The sequence below is a fragment of the Psammomys obesus genome, unplaced genomic scaffold, assembly GCF_907164565.1.
Source record: "Psammomys obesus unplaced genomic scaffold, mPsaObe1.curated_primary_1811, whole genome shotgun sequence".
In the NCBI taxonomy this organism is placed as follows: domain Eukaryota; kingdom Metazoa; phylum Chordata; class Mammalia; order Rodentia; family Muridae; genus Psammomys; species Psammomys obesus.
The window spans coordinates 14,210,128-14,232,072 of NW_026586173.1; the positions used below are offsets into that span (position 1 = coordinate 14,210,128).

Genomic DNA, 21,945 nt, shown 5'->3' on the forward strand with positions numbered 1-21,945 from the left:
TTCTTCTTCTTCTTCTTCTTCTTCTTCTTCTTCTTCTTCTTCTTCTTCTTCTTCTCCTCCTCCTCCTCCTCCTCCTTCTCCTCTCCTTCTCCTTCTTTCCTTTCCTTTCTTTCTTTTTATTTTTTTAAAAGATTTTATTATTTATAGTGTATTATTTATTTATGTAAACCTGCAGGTCAGAAGAGGGCACCAGATCTCAGTATAGATGGTTGTGAGCCATTGAGCTCAGCACCTCTGGAAGAGCAGTCAGTGCTCTTAACCTTTGAGCCATCTCTCCAGGCTGCTTTCTAAGTCTGGAACAGTCCTTTCCTCTCTTGGCCTTGGAGTGTGCTGTTTTGGGGAGTTGAGGACCCTGCTAAGCAAGGAGAGACCACTTTGCCCAGTGAAAATCTGGTCAGGAATCCTGGGTCTGGGCTGCGGGCCTGCTTTCTATCTCTGGGAAGTGACCACATAGACTTTTTATTCTTGTTCTGTCGCTGCATGGTTTGACTGATATGAAAATGCAACTGTGTGGGAGGAAAACAGAATCTGTAGTAGGACATGTGAGCATTAATTGTGCTGTGTGGAGTGTGGCTAGATACGGCTCTAAGGCAGGCATGGCTACACAGGCCCATGCTAGTTTTCTTTTCTTTTTTTCTGGGTTTTTGGAGACAGTGTTTCTTTGTGTAGCCCTGGCTGTCTTGAAACTAGCTCTGTAGACCAGGCTGGGCTGGGACTCAGAGATTCACCTGCTTCTGCCTCCCGAGCACCGGGATCAAAGGTGTGTGCCATCATTGCCTTGCTGCTATTTTCTTTTTAAGGTGTGCAGTATGTGCCAGAGCATGAGCACATCCATCCTTTCATCTCTTCTTCTTTCATTTTTCGATACAGGGTCTCATTATGTATAGATCAGAACAGCCTGGAACTCAGCCTCCTGATTGCTGAGAAAAAAGGCTTGTGCCACCCCACCCAGTGAACAGCTAATGACTCTGGTTGTTTGAATGAGGCTCATACATTTGAAAATTTGACACCCAATATTGTAGAACAGTTTGGGAATCTACTACAACCCTGTGGCCTTATTAGAAGAGGTATTTCACTGAGGCTGGGCTTTGAGGTTTCAAAAGGTCACCCCAGGCCCAGTGTCTTTCTCTGCCTCCTGCTTGGGGATCAGAGGTGAGCTCTCAGCTACTGCTCCAGGACCATGTCTGTCTGCCACCATGCTCCCGCCATGCTGGTCATGCACTCATCCTCTGGAACTCTAAGCAAGCTCCCAGTTAAATGCTTTCTTGTGTCAGTTGCCTTGGTCGTGGTGTCTCTTCACAGCAGTAGGGCAGAAACCAAGCAGTTGAGTCACCCCTCTCCTGGCTGCTAGCATTAAATGAGAAATAAGTTTCACCTCTTCAGGGTGTCCCCAACACCAGGCAGGTTGCTCACTGATACCCATCATTGTCATACTAGCATATCATGGTTGTTTGAGTCTGGATCCCACAGGTCTCCCATGTTCCATGGACCTCTGTGAGAAAGGAAGAAACTCATGGAGGTCAGTGGCCTCTCTTATCATGCTCTGGAGGCCTGGGCATGGGGATCTGGCTTTTCTGTCTGGTGTTCTCACACTGGAAATACTAAATATTTATGCTTGCTGTGCTCCCAGACTCCATCCCAGGCTTGGGGGGATGGGTGGTTGCCAAGCCTTCTCTCAGTTTCTGTCCTTCCAGCCTCCTCTATCCAGACAGCACAGAGGCCCTCGCAATCCTTCAGGTCTTCCTCAGATTTTGGTGGGCTTGCTGCAGACCTCACTGGAGTCAGCATCTGTGAGAGGTGAGAGTGGGGTAGAAGCTGACACAGGTAGATGCTGTTTGTCTAGAGACTCCTGGTCTTGATTTGGGTGGGTGGGTAGGTGGATGGACCTCAGGCCTCTTGTTTACCCCAGGCTTTGACATGTGCTTGAAGGCAGCCACATGTACCAAAGAGAAGACCCTGCCCAGTTCTTGGGAGCTCCTGCCTGATGAGGGGCTGCTGTTGCTACTGCACTCTGCCTCCATCTCAGAAACTTCCATGGTTCTTGATGGCTCAGAGCAGATCCTCAAGTGCTTTCCTGTCTTCCTGCTCCCTCCCTCCCTCTTCCCTGCCATGCCACTCTCCCAGGCCTCCTTGCTGTTTATTCTTTTCAGCACATCTGAAATGAGATTTAACCCCAGGACCTTTGCACCCACGCTTCTTTCTGAGCTAGCAGAGCAAATATGAGATCCTGAATGCCTGGGAGTGGTGGCATGTTAGTTTGTGAGCTCTGCAGGGCAGGAATATTAACCTGGCTGAAGACACTGTGAAACGTGGCATGGCGGCACAAAATTGGCCATCTAGTGATGGACCAGCCTGGGCTACATAGAGACACCAAGTCTTAACTAGAAATGAGTAGCCCGGCATGAGTGAGGTCTAGGGTTTTACACACACACGCAATTTTCTCCTGAGGAGGAAGCCACTAAAGTTCTGAGGGGAGAGAGATGACCGCGTGTGGCTCAGAAGGGGTCTGGAACCGGGGTTGGATGGGGATTTTGAGTGTAAACACTTGCAGCTTGCTGGATCGGGTGTGATAAAAGGAGAATCTGCGCTGCCAGCTCCAGCTAGCTCAGCTCAGAGCACTGCTGTGGGAGATGAGGCCGGAGGATTAAGACTTCCCCATCCTCCTTGGCTACCTGGGAGCTTTGAGAAGTCTGGGCTAAAACAGACAGTAACCTCCTCCCTCTCCGCTGCAGGTGGCCATGGGGACTGCCAGGCTGCTCACACTGCAGCTGCTGCTCCTGCTAGGCGCTCGGCGGCCCCTTGGAGGCGCTGCGCGATGCCGCGTCACGCTGGTACTGTCCCCGCAGAAGGCGACCGGCGCAGTCTGCAGGAGCTCGGAAGCCGCCCAGGACGGCGAACTGGCCGCGCTGCGCATGCGCGTGGGCCGCCACGAAGAGCTGCTGCTCGCGCTGCAAAGGCGCGCGGCGGAAGGAGGCGCGCTCGCGGACGAGGTGCGCGCGCTGCGCGAGCACAGCCGCGACCTGAACACGCGCCTGGGCCAGCTGCGCGCGCAACTGCAGCAAGACTCGGGGGCGGAGCCTGGCCCGGGGGCGGAGCCTGGCCCGGGGGCGGAGCCTGCGGCCGCCCTCGGCCTCCTCGCGGAGCGCGTGCTGGACGCCGCGGCCGGGGCGCGCCAGACGACGGCGCGCCTGCAGCAGGTGGACGCGCAGCTCCGCGAGCATGCGCAGCTCATGGGACAGCATAGCAGCCTCCTCGGCCGCCTGCAGCGCGCCTGCGCGGGCCCGGAACGGGGCCAGCAGCAGGTACCACGGCTCGGCAGTCACAGTTCCTAATTCCGAAACTGTGCCTGCGGCGCCACCCACTGCTCTTCCGGGTGAACGGCTCAGCCTTTGCACGAAAATATTCATAGACGCCTAGACTCACACGGACTGTCACCATACACAAGGGCTGCATATTTTTTTTTTTAATATTTATTTTACTCTTAATGTGTGTGGGTGTTTTGCCTGCATGCATGCATGTCTGTGCATCACGTATGTGAGCAGTCTCCAGGGAAGCCAGAACTGGCGTTACAGATGGTGGTGAGCCACCACGTGGGTACTGGGAACTGAAGCTGGGTCCTTTTGAAGAGCAGCCAGTGCTCTTAACTGCCGAGCCAGCTCTCCAGCCCCTAAGACAATGTACTCTTGTAATTACATGAGGTTTCTGAATGTTGGGCTGACTTTTGAGACAGGGTTTCTCTGTGTAGCCACGGTTGTCCTGGAACTCACTTTGTAGACTAGGCTGGTCTTGAACTCACAGAGAGCCATCTGTCTCTGCCTCCTCTAACCCTGGGCGCTGGGATTAAAGGTGTGCAGCACCACCGCCATCATCATTATTATTATTATTAATTTGTTTTACATACTAATCGAAGTTTCCCCTGCCTTCTCTCTTCCCAGTCCTACCCTCTCACTTCACCTTCCCGACACCCTCCATGGGAGGCCTCCCATGGCTGTCAACCTGCCTTGACAGATCTAGTTGTAGTAGGACCGGGTGCACTTCCCCTATTGTGGCTAGGCAAGGCAGTCCGGTCTGGGGAGGGGATCCAGGGCCGGCAACAGAGTCACATACCGCTCCTGCTGTTAGCAGCCCCCCATGAAAACCGAGCTGCACCGCTGTTACGTAAGCACAGAGGGCCTAGGTCCATCCCAAGTCCGCTCTCTGTTTGGTGGCTCAGTCTCTGTGGGTTCCTATGGACCCAGGTTCCTTGGTTCTGTATGTTTCCTTGTGCCTCTCCCCCACTCCCCGACAGGGTTTCTCTGTGTAACAACAGGCCTGGCTGTCCTGGGCTTCCTTTGTAGACCAGGCCGGCCTCCCTGAGTGCTGGGATCAAAGGTGTGCGCCACGGCACCCGGTAGTTTTTGTTTGTGTGCTTGCCTGCTTGCTTGTTTTAATTGAGTCTGTGTCTCCTGTAGCCCAGGCTGGGTTCTAGCTCCTTGTGTAGCCGAGGATAACCTTGGTCCTCATGTTCTACCTCCTAGGTGCTGGACAGTCAGACATGGGACAACAGGCCTCGCTTGGGCTGTTTTGTTTTGTTTTGTTTTTTTCATTCCTGTTGGTTTTGGGGTCCCCGGGGCCCTCCAGTGTGAGGTGACTGCTCTACTGCTGAACTGTATCTCCAGGGTTGGCCCTGGATTTTGGATTAGTGATGGTTCTGTAGATTCCCCTACCTTGTCCAAGGTCCATGTGCTCCGGCCCAGCGCATAGCTGCAGTGAAGCGGTGGCCACCAGCATGGTGGGAATCGGCCCAGCTTTCTCTGAGCTCAAAAGCACAGGCTACCCACCTGCACGCAGCAGGCAGAGGCAGGAGGGCTAGCCAGTCGGAGTGAGACCGTTTCTCAAACGAAAAATCAACACAAACCAAGTTACGAAAGGGATGGGGGGGGGACGGCTCAGTGTGGAAGAGCGCTTGCTACGCGAGAGTGAGGGCCTGAGCTCTAACCCCCAGCACCTCGGAAGCCTGGGCCTGCCTGCCTGTGGCGGGCAGACAGGTTGACTGCGGCTTGCCAGCTGCCAGGCTAACTCAAGTGCAGTAAGACACCCTGTCTCAGGAGCAGGGAGCCTGATAGAGCAGGAAACGCAGCCCCTCTTTGCCCTCCTTGCTTGTGTTAGGATGGGTGGTAAAGAGGAGACATCGCCCTGCCTGCTTTTCTGTTTATCCGTTGGGAGGTTTGATCCACCACCTCTTTCACTGCGCCCCCCGCCCCAGGCCGGGGATGCCAGGCCTTCAGCCGAGGGCTAAATGTAATTATGTCTGCCCCAGGTCCTGCCACTGCCCCTGGTGCCTTTGGTTCCTCTGAGTCTAGTGGGCAGTGCCAGCAACACCAGCAGGAGGCTGGACCAAACTTCAGAGCGGCAGCGAGACCAGAGCTCGAGACAGCAGGGGCCTCCATCTTCTCCCCTGCCCACAGGGCAATTTGCTGTCTCCACCAGGCCCATGGGTAAGTCAAGGCAGGCCTGCTGGGAGGTGTGTGAGAGAGATGAGGACACCGGGGCTCCAGTGCTGTGTGGGTAGATGAAAATACCAGAGTCAGGACTGGGCTCACAGTGTGAGGACCAGGGGACAGGGTGCCCTTATCCTGGTAAGGGGCTAAGAAGAAAAGGATTCTTAGCTGGTGTGAGAACAGGCTGGAGATGTGCCTCCCTGGGAGAGCACCACAGTTTGCAGTTGCCTCCCAGAGTGTATAATAGGAAGAGAAAACAAGCATATGGGTAATTAATTTTTTTATTTTTATTTTTTTTGAGACAGGGTTTTTCTGTGTAGCCTTGGCTGCCCAGACAAGCGTTGTTGTAGACCAGGCTGGTCTTGAACTCACAAAGATCCACCTGCCTCTACCTCCCAGAGTGCTGGGATTACAGGTGTGCTGGATTACCAGGTGTGTGCCGCTGTCCCGGCTTTTTGAGACAGGGTTTCTCTGTGTAGCCCTGGCTGTCCTGAAACTTGCTCTGTAGACCAGGCTGTAAACGGATGCGCCATCACTGGAGTACTCTTATTTTGATGAGGGCATGAGAGATTAGGACTGCTACTCTGGTGAGAGGTTGGCTCACAGGACCATGCTTCTTGAGAGAAGAGGGACTGGTGAGAAAATGGCCCTTCCTCAGGTGATGACAGAAAAGACAGAAGAGGACTTTGGTTTGGGTGAGGGGACCGATGAGAACCGGGACTCTGAGGCCCCGAGGGATTGCTTGGCTCAGTGTGAACCTTGCCGCAGGCCCGTGGAGGGATTGTGCAGAGGCTCACGGGGCGGGCCACCGGCAGAGTGGAGTGTATGAGCTGCGGCTGGGCCGGCGTGTGGTCTCCGTGTGGTGCGAACAGCAGCGGGAGGGCGGAGGCTGGACCGTCATCCAGAGGCGGCAGGATGGCTCTGTCAATTTCTTCACTAACTGGCAGCACTACAAGGTGGGTTCTGGTGGCAGGAGTGAGGGCGCTCGCCCTGGGCGGGGAGGGTACCCCATCCCGATCCTCCTGCCCCTCCAGGTGGGCTTTGGCCGGCCAGACGGGGAATACTGGCTGGGCTTGGAGGCCGTGCATCAGGTGACCAGCCGTGGGGACCACGAGCTGCTGATTCTGCTGGAGGACTGGGGGGGACGCGGGGCACGCGCCCACTATGACAGCTTCTCCTTGGAGCCTGAGAGTGACCACTACCGTCTGCGGCTTGGCCAGTACCATGGTGATGCTGGAGATTCTCTCTCCTGGCACAATGACAAACCTTTCAGCACTGTGGATAGGGACCGGGACTCCTATTCTGGTAAGGAGAGCTTTTATTCTGGTGGGAGGGCAAGGAGGTGGGACCGCTTTTCTGATTAGAGTGGGGAGCAGTAAAGCCAAGTTTTCCCTTCTGGGAGGCCAGACATGGCTCAGCATCGAAGAGCACATACTGTTCTTCCTGGGTTCGGTTCTCAGCACCCACACTGGGTAGCTCCCAACAGTCTGTAACTCTAGCACCAGGAGATGTGATACTTCTAGCCTCTGTGGGCACCTACGCTAGAATAAATGTTTCCCTTGTGGTGGTACAGGGCTGCAGTCTCAGCTCCAGGAGATAGAGGCCTGAGGGGCAGGAATTCCAGGTCATCCTTGGGATGGCAAGTTCAAGGTCAGCCTGGGCTACAGGATACCCTGTCTCAGAAACTCCCATAAGGCTAAGTACCTCAGAGTAAGGAGGCGTCTATGCTAACCAGAGAACAAGGAGCTTTTATCCAGATGGGGGGCAGGGAGCCCAGAGTCCTCTGATGACTAAAAGACCCAGGCAGCCTGTGCTGTGTGCAGGGCTGAAAGTGAAAGCTAAGATTCCTTTAATGGAGGGACAGAGCCGGATAACCCTGCCATGTAAGCACACCCCGCCACTGAGCTATAAACCGAGTCTGTGTTTGTTCATTTTTGGGATAGGATCTCACTATGGAGTGCAGGCTGGTCCGAGACTCCAGACCTCTTGCCTCGGCCTCCCACACACTGAGATTACAGGTTTGTGCCAGCACGCCTGGAATAAACCTTCTAAAAAGGAAACAGAAGAGGCCCACCCCTGTCCCCTCACCAACGCCCCTCCACAAACACACACACACAAACACACACACGAATGAATGATAGATTACTTTGCAGAAAGGATGGGAAAGATATGCCTCTTATTTTGGCGAGGTGATAGGGAATTAAGGCTATGACTCTGAAGAAGAAAGTGAGAAGACAGAGTCTTTTATTTTGGTGACAAGATGGAGGATCAGGGCTTCTAGTCAGTGAGACAGGGAAGGTTGAGGGATGCCTGCAACAGCTTTGCACAAAGAAGTGCTGGTAGAGACTTTTATTTTGGTGCAAACACAAATTCTCTCTCTCCCCTCAGGTAACTGCGCCCTGTACCATCGTGGGGGCTGGTGGTACCATGCCTGTGCCCACTCCAACCTCAATGGTGTATGGTATCATGGAGGTCATTACCGGAGCCGCTACCAGGATGGGGTCTACTGGGCTGAGTTCCGCGGTGGGGCGTACTCTCTGAAGAAGGCTGTGATGATGACCCGGCTTGTGCGCCTGTGACTGTCCCGTGAGCACCCCGAGGGCGCTCCTATCTCCTTGAGCCGGTATCTTAGAGCAACACGAGGCGTCCACACACAGTGTCTGTCGTCCCTGTGCGCGCCCGGGCAGGATCACTCTCGGGGCCCACCATCCCCCTCTTCTTCCTCCTCTTCCTCCTCCTCCTCCTTCAGGTCCTCCAGGATGAGATGGTCCAGGTCATCCAGGAGGCCGCCCTGGCTGAGGCACGTGGCCACCGTGGAGCCGCTGCTAATGTGGGGGTTGCTGGGATGCAGCACTTTGGGGAGGTGGTTCTGCTTACGGCTCTTGGGGTGGGCACAGGATGTCCCAGGCACATGGGGCTCTAGGGGAAGGAGAGTTGCTGAGGTCCTGTGGGACTCTGGAGGTAAGAGGGGACGGGGGCTCTGCAGGGTGACTCACTGGAGCCAAATGACAGAGGTCAGAGGTCATAAAATTTACAGGTGTTGAAACTCTCTGGCATCCAGGACAGACCCACAGTTAGTGGAGTCCATGGGCCTAACAGGTTGGACACTATATAGCTGGTGGAAACTCCGTTGGGGGAGGGAGGGAGCAGCCAGCTCTAGGGAACCTTGGAGGACTCATGGAATGAGGGAGCAGCCCTAGGGGTCAATGCCCAGGGGGCGCAGAACGTCAGGTGCACACCGGGGCCTCACCTCTCCGATTGTAGCAATCTGCAGCTGAGCAGGAGTGGGTGTGTGTGCTTCGCCGATCCAGGTCGCGGTCCCAGCGTGGGGGCAGGATCCGAGTGGGGTACACAGGGAAGCCGCACCCGTAGCAGGGTGATGGGGACCCCATCTGTGCCCAGCCCCTGGGGGCCAGCAGGTCTGTGAGGGGCTGAGGGGGCAGCTGGGACAGGGCTGAGGGTGGGCTGGGGTGGGACAGGGCTGAGGGGAGGAGGGGGTCTGGGCCCTCACCGGAAGTTGTGGCGACACTTTGGGCAGTGGAACTCTGCCAGACCCCACATCTTGTCGTTTGGCACTGGTTCATAACGCTTCCTACACTTTCGACACCGTGACACCTGAGAAGATTGGGGGCGGGGAGGGACACCCAAAAGCTATCAGGGCTCAGTCAGTGTCTCTCGTGGTCTCAGAAGACTAGCTTCCGACTCCCGATCCCCCTGCCTCCACCTCTCTGGTGCTGGACTGAGCTGCTGGAAGCTCCATGGGAGGAGGAAGGGAGAAGCCAGCCTTAGGGCCCCATGGAGGATTCACCGGAGGAGGAGCCTGCATCACCGAGCCTGGTGTGTGGGCTTCAGGAGTGCTAGGCTGACTCTGTACCAATGAAGCCTCAGCTTTATCAGAAGCACGCTCATAATCAAGAGGTTAGGAAGCCAAGCCAGGCACGCAGTGTATGCCTTTAATCCTAGCACTCTGGCAGGCGGATCTCTGAGTTCCAGGCCAGCCAGGACTACATAGAGAGGCCCTGTCTAAAGAAAAAAAAAAAAAAAAAAAAAAAAGAAAAGAGGTTAGGAAGCCAGATTGGGGTTTGATTTATGCCATAGCTGTCAAAGCCAAGGGTTTGACTTCTCAAGTGCAAGGGTGAATGACTTCAGATATAGAAGTTGGGCTTGCCTGCCAATGCGTGAAGCCCCTGGTTACGAGCCCAACCCCACATGAACCAGGTGTGGAGGCAGGAGGATGAGGAGTTCAAGGTCATCCTCAGCTACATAGTAGGTCTGAGATCAGCCTGGGCTACATGAGACCCTCTCCAAAGAACAAGACAAGGGGCTGGGCGGCAGTGGTGCACGCCTTTAACCCCAACACTGGGGAGGCAGGAGCGGGCAGATCTCTGTGTGTTTGAGGCCAGCCTGTTCTACCAAGTGAGTTCCAGGACAGCCAGGGCTACACAGAGAAACCCTGTTTTGAAAAACCAAAAACCAAAACCAAAACTCCAAATCAAAAGCCAAAAGCAACAACAACAAAAACCTCAAAATTTCCAAAACCAAACCAAACCAAACCAAACCAAGGGACTAGGGAGATGGCTCAAAGGTTAAGAACACTTGTTATTTCTGCAGAGGATCCAGTGTCAATTCCCAGCACCCATGTGGCGCTGTGGTGTGCAGACATACATACAAGCTAAGATACTAATGTGCATAAGAACAAGTAAACCTAAAGAACTAAAAACTAAACACAAAGGGTGGAGAGATGGCTCAAAGGGTAAAGTGCCTGCTGTGCACAAGTCCCGGGTTCAGAGCCATAGCAGCCATAGAACTGCGAGGCATGGCTAAATGCGCCTATAGCCACTGCTGCCGGAGCTGAGACGAGGCTTGCGGGGCCATGCTGGCGGACCCAACCTGTTGGCTGAACTGATGAGCCCCAGGGGTTCAGTGGGAATCCCTGTCTCAGAACCTGTGATTGAGGGCAACTGAGAAACACACCCACCACCAAACTGTGTGTACACATGTACAGGCACGTGCACACACACCCACACACCCACCCACCCACACATACACACACACACACACACACACACACACACACACACACACACACACGCTCACACGTACTTGCACACAGAATTGGTAACCTTCAGCCAGACGTAATTTCTGGACACGGAGGTCAGGAATGGGGGTAGGAGGGACTCAAGCTAGGTGTGGGATATCACCTCCTTCCTCTGGGGCACACGGCGCCACCACACGTGGTCACAGGAGGAGCAGGCAAACTGTCGGTCCACGGCAGGGATGAGGTCGTCTTGGGCTCTTTGGAACATTCGAAGGTTGGCTTCCGTCAGGGGCAACAGAGAGGTGGCCACTGCCTGCAAGGTGGGTGAGCGCCGACGGCAAGGTCACCGCTGCCGTTAGAGCCCTCGACCAAGCTCCTCGCTCTAGCCCCTCGGGTGGGTATCCACCCTGCGTCTCCTCCCGGCCACACCGTCCAGTCCCAGCCACCAACGCACCTGGATGTCTCGGTCTTGCTTCATGTCCTCAGGGGGGTCCTGAGGAGAGACAGGGAAAGGGAGGGCAGAAACCGGAAAGGCCCTGGGGTGCTACACCCGTGTTTAGAGGGGGTTAGCCCCTGCCTGGGGCTCCTGGGCTGGAGACAGGACCCTGGGTCTCTACAGGTCCCACAGAGATGGAACGCTATTGCCTGTGTTGACGGCTTTCCAGTTAGCCACTGGGGCTGGTGGCACAAGCCTGTCATTCAAGCTACCTGGAAGGGCGAGGCGGAGGATTACAAGTAAATAGAAAGCTGGGGCCACGGCTCAGCACCAGAGCCCTTTCCTACAAGGTATCAAGTCCTGAGTTCAAGCCCCTGTACCGTAAAAACAGACAAAAGTGTAGTGTCCCGAACAGCCTTGAGAAGTGAACACATTTGCTAGTCTCATGTCCCACATGGCCCAGAATCTGCAATCACTGGATCTCGGCCCACAGAACCCAGAGCCCCGCGTGAGTCTCCATCTGCACAGGCCACACCCATGACGCCTGGCCACTCTGTGTGTTAGTGTGTGTCTGCCTGTGTACATGTATACATGTCCAGTGCCCACGGAGGCCAGAGGAGGGTGTCAGAGCCCCCGGAACTGAAATGCTTGTGAGCTGTCCCGAGTGGGTGCTGGGAATCCAACTGGGGTCCTCTGTGAGAGCAGCAAGTGCTCTTAACAGGTGAGCCATCTCCCTGCCCCTGGCCGTGTGGCTTTGAAATGCTCTGGGCTTTGGGGGCTGATCTACTGCTCCCCGCTGGGGGAGCTTGGTCAAGGTCCTCTCTCTGTGTGGCTCCTCACAGAGCCCAGGCTTCACCCCGAGGGGCTTGAGTTTGAATCCCGGAGGTCGGCTGCTGCTCTCTGGCGATTGCCATGACCCTGGGCTGTGTTTCTGTGTAACTGGGTTGCTCCCTGTGACCACGACGAGGGGTATGACATGAACCAAGGCCTGGAGGTCTGCCCACAGACGCTCTCCATGAAGCTACTTCCTGCTATTGCTATTTTATCGCTTTGCTTATGGACCTAAACCTAAAGAATAGTATTTGGTAGACCATTTTAGGTGCCCAGCACGGTGCTGCATGCCTGGATTCCCAGCACTTGGGAAGCAGAGGCAAGTGGATCTCTGAGTTCAAAGCCAGCCTGGCCTGTGTAGGGAGTTCCAGGACAGTCCAGGGCTGCATAGCGAGACCCTGTCTCAAACAAAACAAAACTTTAGTATGTCTTTCAAGCAAGTTGAGCACACAGGGTACCAGCTACACAAGCTGATTGGCTCATCCCTTCTCCTCCAATCAGTCCTCTTTCCTCCTCCTGCAAAGGACAGCTCCCTTGAGCCTTCTTGACATCCAGGACCTCCTTATCCCACCGTCCTGTCTCCCCCATTTGAGGTAATCAGAACCTAGTGAGCGCCTGCTGTTCGCAGGCTGCTCGGGAAGGGGAAGGAACCCAGGGGGCGAGGTGGGCACTCGGCGGTGGTTTGCTCCTTCTGCCCAAGGGAAAGGGGATTCTCCCCCTTCCTCTGAGGACGGAGGGAGGATGGGTTACCTGAGCGTCCAAATCGTTGCTCAGTTCCTGTCCGTCTTTCTGCTTGACACCTGGTGGGAGAACACGGGAGGGGCTCTTGAAGTGTGTGTAGGAGTTCCAGGCGGTGGAGCGCCTCACGTCAGGGGGAGCCAGGGTCGCTGAAGCCATTAGGCCACACCCACCCACTGTCTCCCTAAGGCTGACTCACCATACACGATAGACCGCCCTACTCCGGTGTGGTCGCTGCCAAACTTCCTCATGAGAGCCCCTGCCTTCTTGGGGGACACTTTCCCATGAAACTTCTCCCGGAGGCGCCTGACGCTCTTCTCCAACTGGGACAGAGGGGGGAATGAAGTCTGGTGTGTGTGTGGGGGCGACCGGGGGCAGCGCCCGCACCTTCATCCTCCTGAAGTTGACCCTGGCTCCGGGCCTCCGCATCCCCATCCCCCCCCTCCTCCCTTTAAGCCATTTCCTGGAAAAATCCAAAGTTCTCCAGGCTCTGGGGGAGGGCGGAGACTGCGGCTCGCCCCAGCCTCCCGGCTGCGAAGGTGAGGTCTGGCGGGGCGCGCGGGGGGGATGCAGGCCAGGCTCCCCTCGGTCCTCCTGACCCCTGACCCCGCAGCCCCGCTGTGCCCGGGGATGGAGGAGGGAGGCGGCCCGGGCAGGGGCGGCCCCGGGAGCGGTCTCGGCGCGGCCTGTCGCCGGCGACGCGGCCGTCCTACCTCCACGCCGTCCTGAGCCATGGTGCTGGCGGGGGCACACCTGGCCGCGCCTGGGTCCGGGCCCGCTCGGGCTGGGTGGCGCCGGCGCGGCTCCGCCTCCCCGGGGCCCCTCTTTCGGTTTCGTTTCTGCGCAAAGCCGGGGACCCCCGCGGGGACCCCACCCTGGTCGTGCGGCCCGGCGTCTGCCCCCCGCGCGCGCCCCTTTGGTGCTCCCGGGCGGTGCTCCCGGGCCTCGGCGCGCGCCTCGCCGCGTCCTGCGCAGCAGCGCGGCCTCTGCAGTCGGTCACATGTCCCCACGCTGCGCGGGGTCCGCGTCTTCACGTCCCCAGTGGGGGCGGGGCCGCACCGCGCGCCCGCGGGTCCCGGTGCTCCCGCGCCGCTCCTCCCCCGGGGAACCCGAAGCGTCCCAGGCCCTCCGGGGAGCTTTGCACCGCTCAGAGGCTCCAGTCCCTGCGGCATCTCTACCAGAGCTCCCTCCCAGCCTCAGTTTCCTCCTCTGTAAAATGGGCACGCAAAGCCGGGCGTGGTGACACACCTGCCACCCCAGCATCTGGAAGGTGGCGGCAGGAGGATCAGTTCAGGGTTGTCTAGGTCTACGTGGGACTCTGTTTAAAAAACGAAAAAGAAAAAAAGAAGTTGGGGGAATACCCTAGGTCAAAATGAAAGAACTTCTCCCGGCAAGCTTTACGGACAGGCCTGGGCTTTTCCCGCGTTCAGTCCCCTTCCTCCTGATGACCCTCTTCCTTGCCGCTTTTTGCGCTGGGATTGATTGGGTCTCATTGTGATCCAGGAGCACAGAAACCTCAGCGGGGTGGTTTCTCCTGGCGCCAAGCAGGGTGGACGCCACAGGTGCGGAGAATGGTGGCTTCTCGTCGAACCAGAAACCCTCACCACAGGGGCGGAAACGGAAACTGATCTACCCTCCTGCCTCGGCCCCTTTCCAGGGCCCCGCAGATTCGATGGCTGCTCACCGTAGAGGTTACCCTGGAACTTTCTATGTGGCTGAGGGTAACCTTGAACTCCCCATCCTCCTGCTTCCATCTTCTGGATGCTGGACTCACAGCTGTGCACCCCGGACTCTAACTGGATAGCCCCGGCTGTTCTTCACTGTATGGTCTGGTGTCCTTCAGCCTCACTCTCCCTAGCACCGAGTCCAGCTGTGAGCCTCCATGCCTGGTTTTCCAGGGGGAATAATGGCACTTAGCACAATGCGGGACATAGAAATTGCATCAGTCAGTGGATGACCTTTGGAGCGTCATGCAGGTTGGAGGCAGAGTAAGAACATGAAGAAAAGCAGACTCCTGCTCCCTAACGCCCAAGTAGACTTCTGGCTCCTAGGAATCCACTTTGTAAATTTAAGGGAGGAGTGAGATTCACGTGGACAGCATGTGTGAGGCCCTGGTTTCCCCCCACACCTGAAAAGAACGCCCTCACGTGGACAGTCATCAATAAATTATACTGAAATACTATAGCTGTTGTGGAAAATGGGATAGAAGCTCCTCAGGAAATAGAATGAACGTAAGACCTGTCAGTCAGCTCCTGGGGACTATTCCTGTGGGATAGGAAGCCAGCATGCTAAAGAATGCCCCATGATTGCTCCTGTGTGCATTGTGGCACTGTCCACAGGAGCCAAGATACGGAGCCAACCTACGCGTCTATTCATAGGTGAGTGGATAAGGAAAATGTGGTCTGTACACACCGTGGGATACTACGCACCCACAGAAAGAGGGAGCCTTACTTAGTATTTGCTGTAATAAGGATGATGCTAGAGGGCATTATGTCAGGGCACATAAGCCGTTAGACCTCACCCAGAGGAGACTAAGGCACTTGATGGAGAAGCAGAGCGGTGCAGCAGCAGCGCAGTGCAGAGGTGGGAGCGTGGGGAAAGGCCACTGGTCAAAGGTTACAGTGTTACAGCGAGAATGCAACAGTAAATTCCATTGTGTTGACCTACCGCTCAGGAGCCGCCTGACAGCTTCAAAATAGCTAGAAGAGACCCTGCAGGGTCACAGGAAGAAACATCCGTGTTTGCTTTGGTGACCACGCCAATGCTCCATTTCTTTCATGAGCCAGTCAGAACCTGGGCGGTGGTGCACACTTTTAATCCCAGCTCTCCTGAGGCAGGCACAGCTCTGTGAGTTGGAGGCCAGCCTGGTTTACAGGAGTTCCAGGACAGCCAGGACAACACAGAGAGACCCTGTCTTGAAAAACCAAAAAAAAAATTAAAAATTAAAAAAGTAAGTAAGTAAATAAATAAATAATTCAGAGCCGGGCTGTCGCTCAGTTGGTAGAGCACTTGTACCCACATTTAGAACCCTGTCTTGAGTCCCTAGCAGAACCTGGTGGCGTGTGCCTGCAATCCCAGCACGGGAGATAGAAGCAGGAGGATCAGTTCCAGGCTAGCCCTGGCTACATAGTGAATGGGAGGCCAGCCTGGGCTGTGTAGCAAAACCTTGTCTGTCTGTCTGTCTGTGAGGGCATTGTATGTGTGTGTGTGTGGGGGGGCATGAGTGCCATGGTGCATGTGTGGATGTCAGAGGACAGCTTGTGGAAGTTGAGTCTCTCCTTCCACATATGGGGCCTGGAGCTCGAACTCAGGTCTCCAGACTTGGCTGCAAGCACCTTTACCCACTGAGCCGTCTAGAGGCCGGTATGCCGGCTGCTAGTGAGTTGTGTCACCCGGCCTTTCCAGAGTACGCGTAGAAGCCAGCAACAACTGTGTGGAAGCTGAATCACCTCGCAACTCAGCCTTTCAGGCTACCTGGCCTCACTCCCACCAATTCTGTAAGTTCAAAGCCTGTTAGTGGATCCTGCCTCCGAGGGGGAAGGAAGGAGCATGATTTGAGCCCCAGGCTGCTGGGTGGAGGAGCCAGGTCCTAGCACCCATATGTTCACTCACAACCGTCTGTACCAGTTACAAAAGAGGGGGGTTGGGGATTTAGTTCAATGGTAGAGCGCTTGCCTAGCAAGCACGAGGCCCTGGGTTCGGTCCTTAGCTCTGGAAAAAAAAAAAAAAAAAAAGATAAAATAACAAAAGAGGACCTGACGTCCTTTTTTAGGGCTCCATGGATCTGCACATACATAGTCCACAAACATACATGCAAGCAAAACACCATATACATAAAATAAAATAAATACATCTACAAACGAACCAACAAAAAACCCGCTAGGGCTGTGGTACACACCTGTAATCCCAGCACGCAGGAGACAGAGGTGGGTGGGTCTACAGAGTGAGTTCCAGGAGAGCCAGAGCAATCCCGAACAATGAGATATTGTTTCCAAAATCCAAACCACCACAACAAAAGCTACTGGCTGGCAAGATGGCTCAGTGGGTAAATGTTCACCAAGCCTGACAAGCCAAGGTCCACCCCTCCCCAGAACCCTCACCGTGGAAGAAGAGAGAAAGAAAATAGCAAGTATGGCATTCTGACAACGATACTTACAAGGTGAGGCGTAACTCAGCAGACACCTGATTTGTGTTCCTCGGTGAAAAGAGTAGGTCTGGGACCCAGACGTGTACTGGATTGCGTGTGGTAGCACACACATGTGTGGTTCGGTTTGTCAAGTTCTCCTCATTGAATTTTTTTTTTTTCCCCAGAATGCATCTCCAGGCAGAGATGGAGGAAGCTACCTGTTCAGGGCTGTGCTCAGGTGAATTTGGTGAACATGGAAACTGCAGGCTGGGACTGGGCCCAGTGGAGAGAGCACTTGCCTAGCATGGAGCCTTGGGCCCCATCCCAGCACTGAACCGTCTGAGGAGAGACTTTAAAACCTGTCTGCTCAGTAAGAACATTTTATTCCCAGGAAGGAAGGAAGAGGAGATGAGAACTCGTGGGAACGATCCTTTTAAACTCTTCAGGGAGCAGTGTGTGTGAATTAATGGGCTACTTTGCAGCAGGTGAGGTGTTTGAACCAGTATGTCTCTGACTTTTACATGTTGCCTTTTTCCTTTTTCAGTATCGATCGGCCGTGTCGTAGGGCGTGCCTTGGCAGAAGTAGGGGCGTCAGAGAAAAGCTTGGGGGACTCCATTTTCTCCTCCTACCACATGGGGTTCAGGGATCAATTGTAGGTCTTGTAGGTGTCACGTTTGGCAGCAGAGGGTTCTAGCCGCCGAGCCCTCTTGCCAGCCCCTCGTGTGCTCTTCTCTTTCCCCATGTGATGCCCCAGACTACCAGGGAATTCAGCCAGCAGAGAGGTCATCACCAGGTGGGCATCTGCTCTTTGACCTTGGATCAGAATCTACAAAATAAATAAATATGCAGTCTTTCAAACTCAGTCTCGGCCAGTGAGTTATCAGCAACAGGAAGCACATAAGGACACCCAGTGTCAGAGAGTAAGAAAACTATGTATGTGTGCCCTACTTTTTTTTTTCTTTAAGGGTTGAGTATAACCCAGGACCTCCCAAGGCTACATAGGTATGCTACAGCTGAGCCATATCCCTAGCCCCTCCCTGGAGGATTCTAGGCAGGGGCTCTACCACCGAGCCACGCCCTGAGCCCTCTATTTTAGAGGGAGAGGCCTTTGAGGTGCTGACCTTTTTTTTTTTTTTTTTTTTAAAGATTTATTTATTTATTATGTATACAACGTTATGCCTGCATGTACACCTGAATGCCAGGAAGAGGGCACCAGATTTCATTACAGATGGTTGGGAGCCACCATGTGGTTGCTGGGAATTGAACTTGTGACTTCTGGAAGAGCAAGCAGTACTCTTAACTTCTGAGCCATCTCTCCAGCCCCGAGGTGGTGACCATAAAGCAGAGTCCCACTGAGAATGGCTCAAGCTCTGCAATGGGATGAGAGTGGACCTGGCGGAGGGACAGCGAGGGCAAAGGTTCTGTGGTTAAAATCAATATGGCTGTTGGAAGGACACAGAAGAGGCTTGGTAAGTCAAGACGGTGTCAGGCAGTGGTGGGTGACAGGCAGGTCATGAATGATATGCCCACTGAGAACCGGGGCAGAATGGAATGTCTGTCCTTTGGCTAAGGTTTCGCCCATCCTCGGAGACTTCTCCTCCCTCCCTGGTCTCAGGACTCAGTGTTTGAGTCCATCTGGCCTGGGTGGAGATGAAATACTTCAGATGGTCTGGTCAGTCGCTTTGGCTGAGGGAGCACCCATAGGAAGGTGGGCTTACCTTAAGCCGCTAGAAAGATGAGCGGGACAATTAGTCCTTCAGTGAGATACTGCTCTTTTCCTCCCCAGATCCCAATCCTTGTGCAGAAAGCTGTGGACAGCAGCCACGCAGGGTCTCAAGTCTGCCCTCTTGTGGTGGCTTGGGGGAGAGCGGCTCTGTTTAATTCTCTGGTGATGGGATGTTGGAGGGGCCTGGGAGGTGTCTGCTTGGTGGAGGCGAGGAAGTGTGTCACGGGGTGTGGGGTGGTGAGCTTTGAGGTTTCAGAAGCCCGTGCAAGGTCCAGGGTTGCTTTCTCTCTGCCTGCTGCCCGTGGAGAGGGTAGAAAGCTCTCAGCGACCTCTCCAGCACTGCGTCAACCGCACCCTGCTGTACCACCCGCCTTTGATAACGGGCTGAGCCCCTGAAGCTGTGAGCTGGTCCCAATTAAATGACTTTTTTACGGCAACCGAACAGTGACCAAGACATTTTTCTAAGTTATTCAGAAAAAAAGTGTAACTCTTCTTCTATGGCTTTTCTTAACATGCTCTCCTGAATCTTGGAGTTTCCCTCGACATTTTCAGCTTCCTTGCTCTTCCTTTAAAGCCTCACTCCCACCTTGTGTTCATTCTTAAATTCTGTTATTATTAGTGGGACTGACAACGCAAAGGTTGTTTGTATCATTGCAGCCAAGGGTGGTCATGTATTCCGAGGATGTCTGAAGCTGCTCCAGTGGTGCCTTCTGTCCCGCATCTCCATCCATCGGCCAAAGCCTGAGGCATAGCTCCTGGACCAAGAAAGGAGATGGGAGGCTAGGCGAGGAGAGGCTGGCATCCCCTCCCCCACCTCGCCCAGCTGGTCTGCTACTGTGACAGTGAGGAGCTCAGCTTTGGGCCTGGGACGGTCACTCCCTCAGTAAGGGGCACCTGCAGTGCTGAGTCCCCACACCCCGCATGAAAGCCAGGTAGGTGTGGCAGACGCCTGGACTGTTCACACCCAGGAGGTGGCAGAGAGGAGCCCCTGGGGCAAGCTGGCCCGCCGCCAGGCTACACAGAACCAGTGAGCTCTGAGTTAAGTGAAAGGCCTCTTCTCTGCGTAGAGAGGAATCACCCTCTGGCCTCCAAAGGCGCATGTGCTCCCCACTCCACAGATCCACACACATGTGAACACACATTCACTCAAGAAACTCGTCAGGTAGTGACCCACTACAAGGTCTCTGGTCTCCCAGCTGCTATCACTGGAGATTTGGGGGGATGTCCCCTTTTGCCTGTTCACTGCTCTCTGTCGGATAACTGAGTCATCACACACACACACACGAACCATCTCCACAAGCATGAGAGCCCCTGGAGTTGCCCAGTGCCAACCCGTGCCTCCGCTTTAGGCAGAACTGACCCCAGACCTGTGGCTGACAGGCGCAATGCAGAGTTCCGCTTTTGCACCGACTGTGCGTCATCACCGAGCTGGGATGGCCTTTGTGGTGGCGCGGCTGCTTTGGGTCATCCCTGCTTCATGTGCGTAACTCCTCAGCCAAACTCCTGTTAGTCACACAATGACTTGTTACTTTGGTCTGTCGTGGGCCCCCTTTCCAGAGTGAGGTGTGTGTGTGTGTGTGTGTGTGTGTGTGTTTTGTGTCTCCACAGGGGAAGTCTCTCACACGACAAGTCCAATGAGAAAGGGTTACTTTTTGAGCTCACGGAAATGCTCTCATGGCCAAGAAATGACCCAGCGTGTGACTGATGCTCATCAAGGTGAGTTGACTGAGCAAAGCTGTGCTGTGCCTCTCGGCGTAGTTAACTAAACCAGTGAAGCAACAGCTGGAGGCCGGCCAGGTGCAGCCCGCTGTCAGGAGCATGTTGCAGAATCACATTTAGCCAGGACAGGTTGCAGGCCTCCCCTAAGATCCCCTTCCACGCCTCTGGTGACGTGTTGCACATGTCAGGATCTTCCAGGCAGCAAGGGGGCGCGGCTCTCCTCACTCCTAACCTCCCGTGTTTGCAGCCACGTGGGAATCCAACTCAAATTCTGTTCCTCTCGAGCCCCAGCCTTAGCTTGTGAGTCTTTGATGCCCAAGAGCCCTGCAGGGCCAGTGAGAGGGCACAGTGGATGATGGTGTTGCCACCAAGCCTTGTACCCTGTTTGATTTTGGGAATGCATATGACGGAAGGAGAGACTCAGCTCCGCAAAGCTGAACTCTGACCTCTACATGTGTGCGCGCACACACACACACACACACACACACACACACACACACACACAACCTTAAAAAGTAAAAGAAAGTGAGCCAGGCATGATGGAGCACACCTTTAATTCCCAACCCTCAGGAGGAAGAGGCAGGCAGATATCTATGAGTTTGAGGCCGGCTGGGCTACAAAGTAAGTTCCAGTCAAAGCTCCATAATGAGACTCTCTTTTTTTCTGGGAAAAAAAAAAAAAAAAGAACCAGAAAAACTGAAAACAAAAAGGAAAGAGAATGAAAGAAGAGGAAGAGGAGGCACTCTCTGGGGGCGACTCTGCCGGCGCCAGCATTCCAGAACTTCCTGCTACAGAACAGAGAGGAGTGCTCCTTGTTAATGAGCCTCCTAGGTTTATGGCAGCTTTTTTGGTTTACTGTGCTGCCATCCACAGGCTCAGGCATGCCAGGCAGGCCCTGCTCTGCTCAGCAACATCCCGGTCCCTCACTAGAGATTCTGGGCAGCTGGCTGCTGCTGAGCCCGCCTTCTGGTGACAGTGAGCACAGTAAGGTGGTGGCGATGTCACACTTACCTGGTGGTGTCTTTGCCCCTGCCACTGGCCTTGATAAGAAGTGTGAGAAAGGGCCGGAGAGATGGCTCGAGAGGATAAGAGCGCTGGCTGTTCTTCCAAAGGTCCCGAGTTCAATTCCCAGCAACCACATGGTGGCTCACAACTATCTATAATGAGATCTGGTGCCCTCTTCTGACCTCCTGACTCACATGCAGACAGAACACTGTATAATAAATAAATAAATCTTAAAAAAAAAAAAAAAGACAAGTGAGAGAAAGGTCGGAAAGCATTGAGGGATGGAGGAAGAAACACCACCAGCAGCCGTTAGGTAGGGCGGGGAGGAAAGCACACACAGAACCTGGCCTTTGGCTGTTTTCTCACCCTGAAATGTAGTCATTGCTGCCTTTCTCACACAGAAACTTTTCTTTCTTTGCTTTTTCTCCTTCTGTGTTTGCTGGTGCTCAGAGCCAGACCCAGGACCATCATACATGTCTGTCACCAGGCTGGAGTCAGGTCATACAGGTGTTCTAACTCCCTGTACCCACAGTCTCCTCTGTCACAATGTGCCCATTTGTTCTTGTATTTAGAATGCTTAAGATGGAATCTATATTAAGTATGGACTGTAGTGTCTTTCTACATTGTATGCTTTGCTCGGACAGCAAGGGCTGTGGGAATTTTCAAAGCTTTCATAGAGTCTCACAAAGTACAAATGGTACATGAGTGGATGATGTGTTGACAGATGGTCAGATTGCCCGTGGCTATGAGGTCATCCCGTAGTAGAAAGGTAGCAGGGACATGATCTTGGTCTCAGCCCCAGTCCCACCTTGCATGTCCATCCTTCAGAGCACTGTCTTTTCTGG

General features: G+C 54.5%; 2 protein-coding genes and 1 long non-coding RNA gene across 8 annotated transcripts; 2 read left to right on the forward strand and 1 right to left on the reverse strand.

Moving 5' to 3' along the window:
- Positions 1–1,678: 1,678 nt before the first annotated feature.
- Angptl6 (angiopoietin like 6) lies at positions 1,679–8,137 on the forward strand. Its single transcript, XM_055601298.1, has 6 exons — positions 1,679–1,797; positions 2,733–3,302; positions 5,300–5,477; positions 6,249–6,436; positions 6,515–6,785; positions 7,869–8,137. The coding sequence occupies exons 2-6, from the start codon at positions 2,739–2,741 to the stop codon at positions 8,057–8,059; spliced, it is 1,392 nt and encodes a 463-aa protein (XP_055457273.1). The 5' UTR covers positions 1,679–1,797; positions 2,733–2,738; the 3' UTR covers positions 8,060–8,137.
- Shfl (shiftless antiviral inhibitor of ribosomal frameshifting) lies at positions 7,703–14,699 on the reverse strand. 3 transcript variants are annotated; one of them, XM_055601301.1, is made up of 9 exons: positions 14,208–14,269; positions 13,237–13,841; positions 12,723–12,846; positions 12,536–12,585; positions 10,973–11,011; positions 10,682–10,831; positions 8,992–9,095; positions 8,731–8,885; positions 7,703–8,399 (listed from the first exon to the last, which is right to left on the reverse strand). In XM_055601301.1, exons 2-9 carry the CDS (start codon positions 13,693–13,695, stop codon positions 8,170–8,172), a joined length of 1,311 nt encoding a protein of 436 aa, XP_055457276.1. In that variant the 5' UTR covers positions 13,696–13,841; positions 14,208–14,269; the 3' UTR covers positions 7,703–8,169. The 3 variants fall into 3 exon arrangements, with proteins under 3 accessions (XP_055457276.1, XP_055457275.1, XP_055457274.1); XM_055601300.1 differs by lacking the exon at positions 14,208–14,269 and adding an exon at positions 13,929–14,006; XM_055601299.1 differs by having other exon boundaries at positions 13,237–14,699.
- Positions 14,699–21,676, forward strand: LOC129672081 (uncharacterized). Of its 4 annotated transcripts, none has more exons than XR_008719455.1 (7): positions 14,699–14,901; positions 15,929–16,020; positions 16,835–16,887; positions 17,041–17,134; positions 17,797–18,119; positions 19,034–20,092; positions 21,551–21,676. It is a non-coding gene; the product is annotated as an uncharacterized LOC129672081 (long non-coding RNA). The 4 variants fall into 4 exon arrangements; XR_008719454.1 differs by lacking the exon at positions 21,551–21,676 and adding an exon at positions 20,781–21,349; XR_008719453.1 differs by lacking the exons at positions 17,797–18,119; positions 21,551–21,676 and adding an exon at positions 20,781–21,349.
- The last annotated feature ends 269 nt before the right edge of the window (positions 21,677–21,945 follow it).

Bases quoted from the DNA above. Each gene is read 5' to 3' on its own strand.
- Angptl6 (XM_055601298.1), top strand. From the start codon at position 2,739: ATGGGGACTGCCAGGCTGCTCACACTGCAGCTGCTGCTCCTGCTAGGC. The intron at 6,437-6,514 runs GTGGGTTCTGGT...CTGCCCCTCCAG, and splicing joins CTAACTGGCAGCACTACAAG to GTGGGCTTTGGCCGGCCAGA. The intron at 6,786-7,868 runs GTAAGGAGAGCT...CTCTCCCCTCAG, and splicing joins GGACCGGGACTCCTATTCTG to GTAACTGCGCCCTGTACCAT.
- Shfl (XM_055601299.1), bottom strand. From the start codon at position 13,695: ATGCCGCAGGGACTGGAGCCTCTGAGCGGTGCAAAGCTCCCCGGAGGG. The intron at 12,586-12,722 runs GTGAGTCAGCCT...TTCTCCCACCAG, and splicing joins AGGGCGGTCTATCGTGTATG to GTGTCAAGCAGAAAGACGGA. The intron at 10,832-10,972 runs GTGCGTTGGTGG...CCCACCTTGCAG, and splicing joins AGCAAGACCGAGACATCCAG to GCAGTGGCCACCTCTCTGTT.